Source organism: Gasterosteus aculeatus, chromosome 18 (assembly GCF_964276395.1).
Source record: "Gasterosteus aculeatus chromosome 18, fGasAcu3.hap1.1, whole genome shotgun sequence".
NCBI lineage: Eukaryota > Metazoa > Chordata > Actinopteri > Perciformes > Gasterosteidae > Gasterosteus > Gasterosteus aculeatus.
Window position 1 is genome coordinate 9,340,404 of NC_135706.1, and position 13,074 is coordinate 9,353,477.

Sequence of the window (13,074 nt, forward strand, 5' to 3'; positions counted from 1 at the left end):
CCCACAGTGGCCGATAAGTGGGGCCAAAAGCGCTCAAGTGGAGATCGGCTTCCTCTGCTGGGATCCCACGCCGGAGCGCTGGCCTCGCTGTCCTCAGCTCAACCCCTCTCGTCATATCTCGTCACGTGTTGCCATGGACACAGAGGATTTAAATACCTCCACGCTCAATTATAAAACGATATGTTCTATTTGTCATGTTCACTGGCGGCCGGGGACAAGGTGTTCCATTAACAGCAGCATTCGTTATGCAGTGCGTAGTTATTGTGTTGAGCTTGAAGGCTCCTCGTGGTCTTACGTGGGGATGCAGTTCCGTGCAGGCTTACATGTATATTTAAAGGTTGAAAGCGATAGAAGAGGTATGGACCAAAGGAAGAGGCCATATAAGCTCCCGATATAATTACATCTGCCTTTAGCAGCATACGCAAAAATGCTATGCAATATTTAGGAAGGTTAGCAAAGGGTTTTCTCTGAATTTGCTGAACGAGAAGATAAAATAGAGAGTCCATCCCTGCAACAGTAAATTATTCAATGCTGCAGCTTCACTCGCCTTCAGTAACCTTTCTTTATCCTGCTTTTAAAAAAATGTTTATGTTGGTTTGGTTTTAGTCCGGTACAGAAATGATGACGAGGCACACAAAAGGTCTTTGACAATAAAAGTCAGTGCTTAAGCACTAAAATCTTCCACTGAACTCAAACAGACGGACAAGACAAGGGTCTTTCTCTCTCTCTCTCTCTCTCTCTCTCTCTCTCTCGCTCTCTCTCCAAAGCACTTTAAATCTACTAAAGATGACCGGCCAACGCTTGTCTCTCGCTCATCTCCGCTCGGGCTTGTTGTCGTCTGTTATCGCGCTTGTAAATCTGCCAGTGGCTGAAGTCTCTGTCGCACTCAGGCAGTAGCAGAATTATCAAATGGTAGAAAATGGGGACGTGTTGAGCCCTTTCCGTAAGTCTACATTGACCAAGGGAATTACCCACAAGTCATTGCAATGGGACGTTAAAAAGGTAAAAGAAGTTAAATAAAATTAAAATGAACACGTATGCATCACGGACTGTACCGGACGCATTTCCAATCAGCATGACTTTGACGATGTTACCACATTAAAAGGCATCTCATTGTGAGCATTTCTTATTTTTATTTTTTTTCGTCTCATTCTCCAGTGTTTCATTCTACCAACACCAGCGGTTGATGAGATTCAGTCTATTCCGGGGAGGGGGGGGGGGGGGGGGGTTCCCATCTCTGAGTAGGGCCGACACTGAATAAATTATAGTCCGAGCCGAATATCTACGTTGCAAGTTAGAGGGTGGCTGAAAGCTAAAGTCTGTGCCACAAGCATTAAGCACATTGGAATCTTCAGTGGGCCTTCGTGCTGCATAGAAACGTATTTCTTCACACATTCGTGCGGGTTGAGAATGCTGTTTCTTTATTCACAGTTTCTGTCAGTGTGGATGAAACAGCATCTCTAACAAGATGGTTCTGCCTGTCTGAAACTCTATCTTTTCCAGTTCACTGACTTCCCGTTTTCTGCCCACCACCATCACAACCATCCAAAGCCAGTGTCAATTTTCTTTTTCCTCCCAATTGGACTGTCCATCCGTGTCTTCATTTCCACCCGCACTCTGTTTCCCTCGATGACAGTTTAACTCGGCTCTTCCTGAATTCATCTCAGTCTTCATTGTGTCAAATTAAGGGCCGCGGCTGAAGACGCGTTGACATTAATACAGTCAGAAACTTCAATCCAACCAGAATGCCATTTATCAGCGTTGCATTCAAGTAATTGCGCCCAGCAACTCGTACACAGAGGGCCGCTGATTAGGAGTCAAACTACGTTGCTGAATAGCTGATCCATCTTAAATGAGACCAAAGGCTAAATGATCCGCTAATCTTGAGGTTTAGACCTTTTTTAATCAGTCTCTCTCTCGCTTGCGCTCGTAAATTATATTAACATTTCTCAGACGTTTGACCAAGATGCAAGATGATAACAGTTATTGTGAGAGCTTGGCTTTATTCCCAGTAATACAGCCCTGTACCGCCTTATCACCGCTAAACAGGGCGGTGCCCCGAGGCGTACAGCTATTTACCGCATTCTTTGCCCAGGGCTCTCTGCAGTGCATCATTCTGTACCTGTTATCTGAGGCGGGATACCAGCTTACATGCTAAACCGTGGTGAGCATGATAGACATCAATACGTTAGCGTGCTGAAATACAGAAGAGAAGATTATGTTTCATAGTTTGGGTGTTTTTCGGGTAGTGTGGTTACCGTGGGTACTCGGGTTTTGGCTTTGTCGCTCTTCAGAGGGACTCATTAAGGCAGCAGTCACGAGCTGATGCACTTAGTTACACAGAGAAACGGCAAAAGCAAGCTTTTTTTAATTCAACTTCTATGTGGGGGCTCACACAGCAAAGCAAGAATACAACATTCTCTACAGAGATTGTGTTTTGTTCCCTCTGTGTGCAGCAGCAGCAGAGTTTAATTCTGCTGTTTAGATCCACATAATCAATACGTAAGAGAGTTTCTTTACAGTAAGTTCTGCAGCCGTAGGTTATCTTTGCTCATTCTGGTTACTCATACTTCAGTTTTTTTAGCTTCCCTCAAACTCTAAACTGGCAAGTAAAATATTCTGCTGCGATCATTATTTATTCAGTGCACTCAGGGCTGGGAAATCTCCCTCGAGCAGCCCTTTATTTCAAGAACTGGTGAAGTTTATAAAATGTATTTTTAGCACCCGCTTCTGCCTTCTCCACAGGCCACTTCTACCCCTCCTCTTCCTCTTTGTGGTCAAGTGGTCGTAGTATCAGAGGTACAGTGGTAAATGAAGTTGAAATATGACCTCCAGGGTAGATTTCCCTGATGCATGAAGTTCTGTTGCTTTATTCCCCAGTGGGTGTGAATCCTGTACGGCATGAGGTCTATATTAGTTTTAAAAACCTAAACCTGATGGTGGAATGTCCTCATACAACAAACACGCCTTCCATGAGCACTAACGTCCCAAACCTGATAACAGAGGCGGTCGGGGGAAGTTTAGGGGAAGTGACCTCGCTGTGGTCCCTTCCCCTTCCGGTCTGCTGCAGCGTCCTGATTTAACTAATGAGGCTTCCAGTCGTGCTGAAAAGCATTAACGGGGACACTAAAGTCACGACTAAAACAGCCACATGCTCAGAACACAAGAGAAAAAATGCCAATTATATCATAGCAGTGCACTCCACTAGTTATTTTATCATACATTTTACAATTTCTGAGCTTGTGTTTTTTCCTTTTGACATTGAGACCCCCCCCCCAAGATCTGTATTCGTTTGGAAAATTGTTTAACTTAAAATAGCCCTGATGTTGGCAAAAAAAATAAGAGTTTAATTAATTGCTGGTGAGGCACCGTCGTATCTTAAAGAGCCTGTAACACCTTATTGCCCTACAAGGCAGCTGCGCTCCATAGATGCTGGGTTACTTGTTGTTTCTATGGTTTTAAAAAGTAGGCTGGGGGCCAGAGCCTTCAGTTATCAAGCTCCTCTTTTGTGGAACCAGGTTCCACTTTCAGTCCGGGGGGCAAATTCGGTCAGCTCTTTTGAAGTAAAACTTAAAACGTTCCTCTTTGATTCTGCCTATAGTTAGGGCTGGCTCAGGTTAGCCTGGACCAGCCCTTAGTTAAGCTGCTATAGGCTTAGAATGCCGGGGGAATTCTTAGGACACACAAGCTCCTCTCTCACGCTCTCGTTCTACAATAATTCACGTTTTATTAATGCACATGACCAATTCAGCTTCTTTCAGGGAGTTTTTTTTGTGCTTTCTCTCCTAGCAGGTCTCCGTAGATCGTAGTTCCTTCTGGACCCTGGTCCTGACACCTGCCGTGGCCCTGCTGACGCCTGCTGCTGCCATCATCATCATCATTATTTTAGATATTAATCATATTACTGTACTCATAAACTAACATTACCCTCTCCTAAAGTCTCTGTGCTCTCCCTCCCCACAGGCTTCTGTGGATGGTGGTTCTATCTGATGGTGGTTGCCCCTGCAGTGGTCCTGCTGTGCGCCTGGCTTACTACTCACAATTACTTCAATCATTTCTGTCATAGGAATTGCATGTATTATACATTGTTCATTCTGTACACATGGCATCCATTGTAGTCTGTCCATCCCGGGAGTGGGATCCCTCCTCTGACGTTCTCCCTAAGGTTTCTTCCCTTTTTTCCCTCTTGGAAGGTTTTTTTTCTTTTTTTTTTCCTGTGCCGACGTGTGGGTTTCGGGACAGAGGATGTCGTATGTGTACAGACTGTAAAGCCCTCTGAGGCAAATTTGTAATTTGCGATTTTGGCCTATACAAAATAAAATGAATTGAATTAAAGAAAATAGACAATACGAAAATAAACAACACACAAGATTAACATGACATGTTATGTAATTTAAGGAAACCTTTAGGCCCTTAAGGAAATCACTCATTTCCAGACATTTCCAGATTATTACTTAGGCTATAGGATTTTCTCCCAAACGTCTTTCCACCTTCTTCTTATTATCTCTTTACACATCATATTACTTGTTACAATCCAATATGTCATGTGTTTAACCATATGATCGATGATTGAAACGTTGAGTATAACGTTTTTACAATGATATGGAACTTTGTTGCAGTACTCTATCAATGCTTCCTCATTAGAGAAAATAAATAACAGAATCCGGGCAGATTTCAATTGCAAGCCTCCTTCGTAGAAGAGAGTTTAAAACATTAAACACACAATGGCCTAAAAGATTTAGGATTTTGCATTACGTAATAAGAGGTTTCTCATTAAAGAGTCAGACTGTGCACTTAGTGCACTGTGAGGAGGTAACAGCTTGAGGCTGGAAGAGAGGGAATATTCCCGCACTCATTATGTGTGCATTCGAATCTTGTGACATCCGGTTTGAAAACTTAACAACCAAATTCCTGATCAAATTCTTCCTGACACCTCCTGCCACACACACACACACGTGTAAATTAGCTATACGGCATCTAGAGGCGCATAGAATGACCCTTGTGGTCACATGCAGCACTTTCTGTTCTTGGCTGCAGTCTCACCAGCGAGGGGGAAGTCCTGCTGTACTGCAGCTAAAAGCCGAGTCCCACCACGCTGTAAATAATGAATACAGAATCCCCATCCAGTCTTTCTGCATCCTGGTTCAAAGGCATCCAGCTAGACCATGCGTGAAGCAACTAGACACACAACTTTATGCTAATGAGCCTCAACTTGGACTGAGCTTACTGAGCCGTGCAAGTGTTCCAGCGCTGAGGGAGAAGACGTCGGATGAGGAGGGCGTGATGAGAAATCGCTCAAGAGTATGTGGGGGGGGGGGGGGGGGGGTCGATGCACGTGAATGCTCATGCACTGGCAGCATGTAACAACGTCCCTTGCATGCTCACACACACACACAAATGCACACACAGGAAGTACTGGGAGCACAAGTCGTTTCATGGGAAGTCCTGGCGATTTTATTGATGCTTAGTGATGCTAACGACCTCGCCGGCGCAACAGGACGGAGGCGAGGGCATCGGGTGAGGCGATCACATGAGATCACACATCAGTGCCAGCTACTCAGTTCCATACCAGTTACTCTAGTCAGGTCACAAAAAATAACATAATGCACCAGTATAGTATTCTTTGTCACAGATGTGTGTGTGTGTGTGTGTGTGTGTGTGTGTGATTACGCAAGAAAATGTTTAGTTATTTAGCCATTTTCTTGATTAGCCTGAAAACAACCAAACAAAAGCCCCAGTTATCAGCAAAGGAAGCAGCCTTCTGCCTGTGAGCCCATCAAAGGAAAAATGTTTTTCTCTGTAGAAGCAGGCAGCTCAAAGAGAAGAAAAACTCCCTTGGGGAACTACTTTAGGTGTTTGAGGCCCTGTTTCTTTTGTTTTTTCTCATTTAATTCCCTGACTTTACCCCGCTGCTTCTGTTCTTTCTCTTTTGCCTGTAAGTATTTCCTCTCTTGATCCCCCAACCCTCATCTCTTACGTGACTCTTTGCATTGCAACTCCTTCGTGCCGCTGGTCTCTCAGTGTAACAGGATCCTGCAGGAATCCTGTGCGGAACATTTCCCTAGAATACCACAGCAACCGTGGAGGAGATGGACCGAGCACGACCCAGATGGGCTGCATTAAAATCCTTCGGGTTCTGAGAGGCTGTGGCATGATTGAGAAAAGTCAAGGTACTTGGTAGAAAAGCTTCTTCAGGGACGAATGAGCTCCCTCTGCAGTCTTGAGTGTCTAGTTTAATTAAAACTGAGCAGGTATCCGCGTGATGCATGGAAGGAGACCTCTGCCTTACCGCTCAGATCCTTACACGCCATAATTGAACAGGACAGGGTCATTAGGAGGCATTTACGAGTGGGAATAAGTTTGACTTGGAGAAGTGACACTGATGTGATTAGACGTGAAACTTGGCGGGTTTACGGTTCAGCACCGTCCCCTCACAGCATGTATATGCTCATGTGGAGGTCCTATATGTATCTCCCCGTGTAAATGCACAGTGAATCCTGGTAAGTCCATAAATCCGCATGGAACAATAACCCACCTTGAATTGTAAGTGCAATGCCAATTTACAAGTGCCAGAGCAGGAAGAAGGATGAGCTGCGTGTAAGTAGCCGGAGGTTAAGAGAGAGCGAGTTGGGGAAGTGGACGGGCGCGTAGCATGTCAAGCTTCAGTGTCCTTCTACAGTCCGTAATAGACAATAAGTTCAGCTTATCTGATAACTTTCAATTGCTCTTAATTCTAATATTCATCAACCCAGAATCGACGCTTCTTCTAAGCCAATGCATCGAAATGGACCGATGGATTGAACCGATCCTCCGAAGAGATGGTGATAGATAACAGTGTATCAATGTCATAATCGAAATGGACCTGCAACAAAAGCGGAAGCTTCTTTTCAGAATAAAACTATGATAATGCAAACCGAATAAAACAATAATATAATTCTCCGATCAGCTGATCAATTATTTTTGAAGCGTGAATGCAATCTGCAAAAGTAAAAAGCTGACATTAGGATATAGATGAACTACACCTCGGCCGCATGACATCGCATCAGCACCACTAAGCTAAAGACGGAGTGGTGTGCAGCGCAATAACGTTCAGTACACCAGACGGTAATGGCGGTGAGAGGGGTATTTACTGACATCTTTGAAGTAGTAAAGCAGAACTTAAAAATCAATTAAGCTTGTGTTGATTCAATTATCCCTCCTAATTATTGATTGAGGTTCATTAAGAAAACTGCCGGTGAAATCAGCGTGTCGTTCTCTGCAGGGGAGGGACGTTTGGCGACTGTTTGTATTAAGTTGAGAGCTAATTGTTCGTCCTTATCGAGGTGTAAAGGGAAATAAAGATACTGACCTCATTGAAGTGAGCCACGTCCTCACAGTTCTCTGCCACGCGGCTGTAGAAGGACAGTCCTGAAAAACGAGAGGGAATATAATGTATAATGTTTGTCAAAAATCTGTTTACATAAAAGACAAATCAAACGACAAATGAACGTCTTAAGTATCTGATAAAGACTCAAATGAGTCAAGCTGCGTGGAGCCTCAGGAGACGGAAAACAAATGCAGACAATTAAACGGTTGCATTATGACTCATTATGCGACTAAACAAAAGTAAACAGGGAGAAAAAAAATCAGCAGAACAGAACTAAAATAGAAGTGAGATCAATGGCAGCAATAAAATGATTTCCACGAGATAAAATCATCCCGAGGACAATAAGGTCTCCGTGCCGTGTGTGTGTTTAGGGTTATCCGCACGGCACGAAGCCATTCGCTGTACACTGGAGTGAGTCTCTCGTATTCACCGCGTTGCTTTGTGAGGCTCCTGAATGGTGCCGCACCGCTGGCATCGGGGCTTTGTTGCTGTAGTTTGCTTTGTGTATCTGAGGCTTTGTGTTGGTGTTTGTTTGGGGGCACGTGGACAGCCGATGTGTACAGATCACAAATTCATACATACATATCTACATGTAGTCACACACGCTCGGAAACCTCCATAGTTAATCACATCCCATGTCTGTTTGGCCGGAATAATCCTTCCGAATAGAAAATAAAAAAGGTTATTTTTGGCCCCTCGGATGTGCGTTTTTATTTGTGTCTTTTTGCTCATTCACACAGAAAACATGTGCGATTAGAGAGAAAAGGAAACACAGAACGATATGCAAAAACAAAACTTTAACAGTTTATCAATAAAGTTTGTCCGCGAGATGTGGGTTTATGAAAAGTAGACTATGTGAGGCTTATATAAGGTGAGCACGCACAGCTTTAGCTTCATCTAAAGCAGGGGTCTCAAACTCGCGGCCCGCGGGCCAATTGCGGCCCTCGGGACGATATTTTGTGGCCCCATCCTTAATATGAAAGTGTAATGTTAGTGCGGCCCTCAAGTTTTATACTGTAACCCCACTGTCAGCTGCTGTGTGGGACATGTTATGATGTTCTGGTTTCCTACTGTGTGCTTGTCCAGTGAACGTGGCATGCATGTGACTGACATGGGGGGCGGGTCGTGTGTGTCGGCGGAGGTGCAGAGAGCACGAGGGTGAAATTCAGTTTCCTGCCCTCTTTCGCGCAGGTGATCATGTGACTAACCGTTAGCATCGCTCGTTTAATAAAGTTTTCCTTTACGACTCACACTAACAACACATGAAGCATCTGACGTCACCGACAAGCGTCTCCGTCCATTACTACGCAGCTGTGGGCTACATCTGGCCCGCAGCTGATTTGAGTTTGAGACCCCTGATCTAAAGGGTAAACAGAACAGAAACGGTGTGAACCTGACCAACCGACCGACCAAAAAACAGGCCGTTAACATACTGATAAGTATCACAAATCAATCCAAAAGCAAAGTAAATATACCTCTTCCAGCGGAGGACATAAAGGGTTTCAGTGTTTTATGGGGAACAGCGAGAAATGAGTGATGCGTGTAGGACACAGCAGATAAAGTTTCAGCACAAACAAATATGAACAATGTTGAGGTTAAACGGATGAAAAACAAAGAAAGAGAAGTGGGATGAATGAAGCAAGTTGAAGTGGAATATCGTAATTTCATTTTAATGATAACCCTGATGTACAGAGTGTGTGTGTGTGTGTGTGATCCTGCAGGCTGCTGTGCAGAGACCCAACCAGCAAGCAAGTAGAGCCAAAGTTTCCTCCTTTGATAAATGTGAGTGCTACAGATAACAGCGCGGATCCATCAAAGACGTGCCACAAAATCAATTAAGTTTACATGCCTCGTCTTTGAAGCGGACTTCATTGCCCGCGGTAAAAGATAATAATAAACCATTCTGCGCCTTATTGAACGGGGAACTCGACACTAGTTTCTGGCAGATGATGATGTTTGGGTTTCTATCCAAACGTCACACGTGGAATCAGCCTCACGTTGCATCGCCCCGCCAGCCTCTCAAGGGGTCAAAGGTGGTTTGAGATGCTCAGGGCGATGCCGGGGTAAAGACAGACCTCGTCCTCTCCAGACAGGAAGTTGTTTGAGGTGAAAGCACTCAGGAAGCACTACTGTCGGGTTACCAGCAAAAAGCACCGCAACTCAAAAGACCCGGGACAGAAGACTGAAGCGCTGTGATGCAACGTCAATTAACATACGGGATCGGCCCGTAATATCAATACGGATTATTATAATACCATTATTATATCATCTGGGAGAAGAAAGAGGTACAAAGATTAAGGGAGAAGAAAAGGACACATTCATCTTCAGGATAATAAAAATGATTTCACTGTATTAGTGACAGCAGCTTTAATCCTTTCACTGGAAGACACATTTTCCTAGCGTGAAGCCAAATACTGAGTAATACATCAACCAGGAAAACCAACCAGTATTTGTTTTAATGAAACTAATCACATGGTGGCCACCGCGGGGATTCAGTGTAGGAAGCGATTGATCTGAGCTCTGATCTGGTGTTGCTGCTTTCACTCGCTCATCTTGCAAGTGGTTGAAACAGGCCGACCAGAGACGGACTAAAAATCCAGATCTGAATCCTGTCGTTATATACATGAGTTTTTTTGTATGTTTTTAGGTTAAATCTTCTTTTCACCACTAGTAGCTAACAATCTTGTATCAATTACCCCAAGTGAGTCACACTGCTGCTGGATTATTGTTGATTGTATGAATAAGCTGTTGAAATGTCATTGTGGTGTGTATAACTTGTTTTACGCCGCTCCCAACTGGCTAAAACCAGCAGATATGGCGATTCTGTGACCTCAGAATGTCAGATTATCTCACCCTCGTAACTTCAGCCAGTTTGTGACGGTTTGGTTTCACGCTTATTAAATAAGCGTGATTCATGCACGGCTCTGCCACTGTGGTCTCCTCACTCGATTCTCTGTGTGCGTGTGTATGTGTGTGCAAAAAGGGCGTGGCCTTCATCACCTGGCGCATCCCCACACCTGCCGGCAGTCAACACTGCTTAAATTCTCCTCTCTCCACTCATCGCCAGATTATTTCGCCAGTTCATTGTTGGTTGAATCTCGGCCGCTCTGCGTCTCACCTGACTTTGTACTTTCTAAACGGCCTTTTTGCAGTATGAAAAAGACCAACGTATAAGGTTTGCACTGTCACGGCTATTAAAAACTAACATGTTTTGCATTGTAACTGTTAACAAAGGAGATTACTGCTTTTTTCTTTTGAAATACAGTACGCGTTTGACATAAAGGTGCACAGAAAATCAATGTAAAGCCACATGTGTCTTCATGCAGAACTTTGAACAGAACAGCATTGCCTGAATAAGATGAGACAGAAAATGGGGTACAAAGGCACTCGTACATCGTTGCAGACTAACAATTTAGAAAACAGATGAACTGCAGCGACAGGGGAACCTGTGCCGACAGACCTGTGCCGACAGGTTCCCCATGGGAGGAACAGCCAGACATCCTAATCCTTGACTTGGATGATGCGGTTCATGTAATATCAAGGTCCTGGGGAACGTCCTGCAGCACAACACTGAAAGCCGTCCCCACACACCGCCGTGCACACACGCAATCACACACACATACGCAGCAGCGGGGGAACAAAAGGAGGTGGTGGTCTCGTAACACCCCACAGACACCGAAGCTGCCAGCGGGAGGATCAGAGATTGGATTGAACGCCTGGTAAGAGAGTGGAGCGATCAATCCGAGGTGCTGAAATACACTCGCTGCTCCTAATTCGCTCTCTGTATCACAGTGGGACAAAACGGTTGATGTTAAGGGACGATTCCCTCTAAAATCCCTTCCAGTCCCACGGAGATCCCTGTTGTCTCCTCTGAACAGAGGCAGAGCAGATCAGGTGTTCACTTGCTTTGAGCCAATTGCCATCTATAGAAACCCCCTATAAACCCTGTACGTTTAGTGGTAAAATCAATATGTACATTTGAGAAATAAATGTAATGACACTATATTCCCGGGGGACTATTAAGATTTTCAATAATTGATGAGAGAAATCCAGACCGGTGTGGGGAAAACTGGCATAGACGTGATGGATCATTTTTAGTTATCAATCACAGCAGTGTAAACATACGTCAAGTCAGAAGTCAGTTTGCTTCTATAGTACTTTTTAAAATGTAAGCGTACACATGATTGGAAGAAGAGACACGGGAGAATACAAAAATGCTTAGATCAGAATTATGAAATAAACTGGTTTGGTTTTCGTGTTGATCCTTTCAAATCCCCTATAGGCTAAATAGTTTATCTAATTTTATCTGATATTATTATATTTTAACACATGTCCAGCTTGGATACCTGCATAAGAAGCGCGTTTCAACGTGAATCAGAGCCAACGATCCAGGAGGGGAGGGGTCCCGCAACTTTTTACGCATGCGGGACCGTTGATCGTCCTCCATCACGACAACACAGAGACAACACATGGGGACAGAACACGGGCTGCAGCGCCAATGGAAAGCAACGTTGTCCTACCTCTGAATGTAACTTTGGCCATTCGGTCCCCTTTCCCCCGCAGGTGGCCGGCTGTCTTCAGGTGAACCATTAGAGACATCATTAGTCCCCCTCAGGTCAGGGGAGTATTTCTACCCCACACGGGAAAAAAAAAAAAAAAACGACCTGCTTTGGTGCAATCTGTGTCACACCGTCTTTAGGTGATCTTCTCTCCCCGCGTCTGGTCACATCGGTTTTTTGCGGCGCATGTGGAGAACTGTGTTGTTGTTGTTGTTGTTGTTGTTGTTGCTGTTGTTTTAATCAAACGGGAGACTGCGAGTTGATGATAAGCTCCAGTTCGCGTTCCGTGTCGCTGCGTGCTGCGCGGATGCTCCGTCCGACGCGCATTTCATCCACTGGGTTTCTCTCTGCTCGCCGTGCAGGAAGGAGGGGGGGCTTCATGGGTGGGGGCAGTAGATGATCTGGTTGTAGAAGATTAGTCCAGGTCCGTGATTTGAGGGGAACTTCACTGCATTGTTTTTTGCATTTAGAGTAAATATAGTCATTACTGATAATAATGATTTATGTTCTTTATATTCTCTTCAGATTGCCTGGTCAGATAGAAAAGCCTCTTGGATTTATTTAGATCTATTAAAAAATGATTATATATTATATACTATTCCAGCAAATCACGCAGTGTAATTTGAATCTGGTTACAGAAAATAAAATAAAAACAGAGCTTAAATAGTTATACGATTCTAGAGCTTGTCGTAAACAATTACGTCTCATTTACATTTTGCTGCAAAGACTTAGAATTAAAAGTTTCTTAAGGAGATCTTTTCTTTAGGACCCAAATTACAGTTGCTAGGCAACTTCTGCCCCCCTCCCCTTTATATGGATGAATTAAGGTCAGGGTGACGTGAGCTTGGGTCTGCATGCTGGGCCATGTTGTCGTGTTCTACCTGTGATTCGTTTCTATGTTACAGTGGAAGACGGACAGAGAGGAAGCTGTACACGCTGGTTCCTGAGGGTGGACACATGAGCACCGCTTTAAACTGGACATTTAACATTTAAACAACATACTTTAATCAGCAGAGTTTAACAGTTTCAACAAAAGAACATTAAAAGCATCCATCAGAGTTTTAAGGTTTTAATGCAGAACGGTTTCAGTAGAAGGTGTAAGAAGGCCACAGAGGGCTCATCTAAAGAACCCTAAGCAGTGTTTCCCCC

General features: G+C 44.3%; 1 protein-coding gene across 19 annotated transcripts in view; it reads right to left on the minus strand.

Moving 5' to 3' along the window:
- The window catches only part of otofa (otoferlin a), a 50,161-nt gene extending 37,899 nt beyond the window's left edge, over nucleotides 1-12,262 (minus strand). For 17 of the 19 annotated variants that reach the window (XR_013453353.1, XR_005709962.2, XM_078093132.1 and 14 more), the window contains exons 1-2: nucleotides 11,887-12,243; nucleotides 7,349-7,407 (exon numbers count right to left, since the gene is read on the minus strand). Coding sequence is in view for 17 of the 19 variants with exons in the window: in XM_078093132.1 (XP_077949258.1) it covers nucleotides 7,349-7,407; nucleotides 11,887-11,968 (141 nt within the window). In the remaining 2 variants the exon portion in view is untranslated. Of the gene's footprint in view, nucleotides 1-7,348; nucleotides 7,408-11,886 lie in introns of all 19 variants that reach the window. The other 2 variants (XM_078093129.1, XM_040161357.2) reach the window with 1 other exon arrangement.
- Between the last annotated feature and the right edge of the window lie 812 nt (nucleotides 12,263-13,074).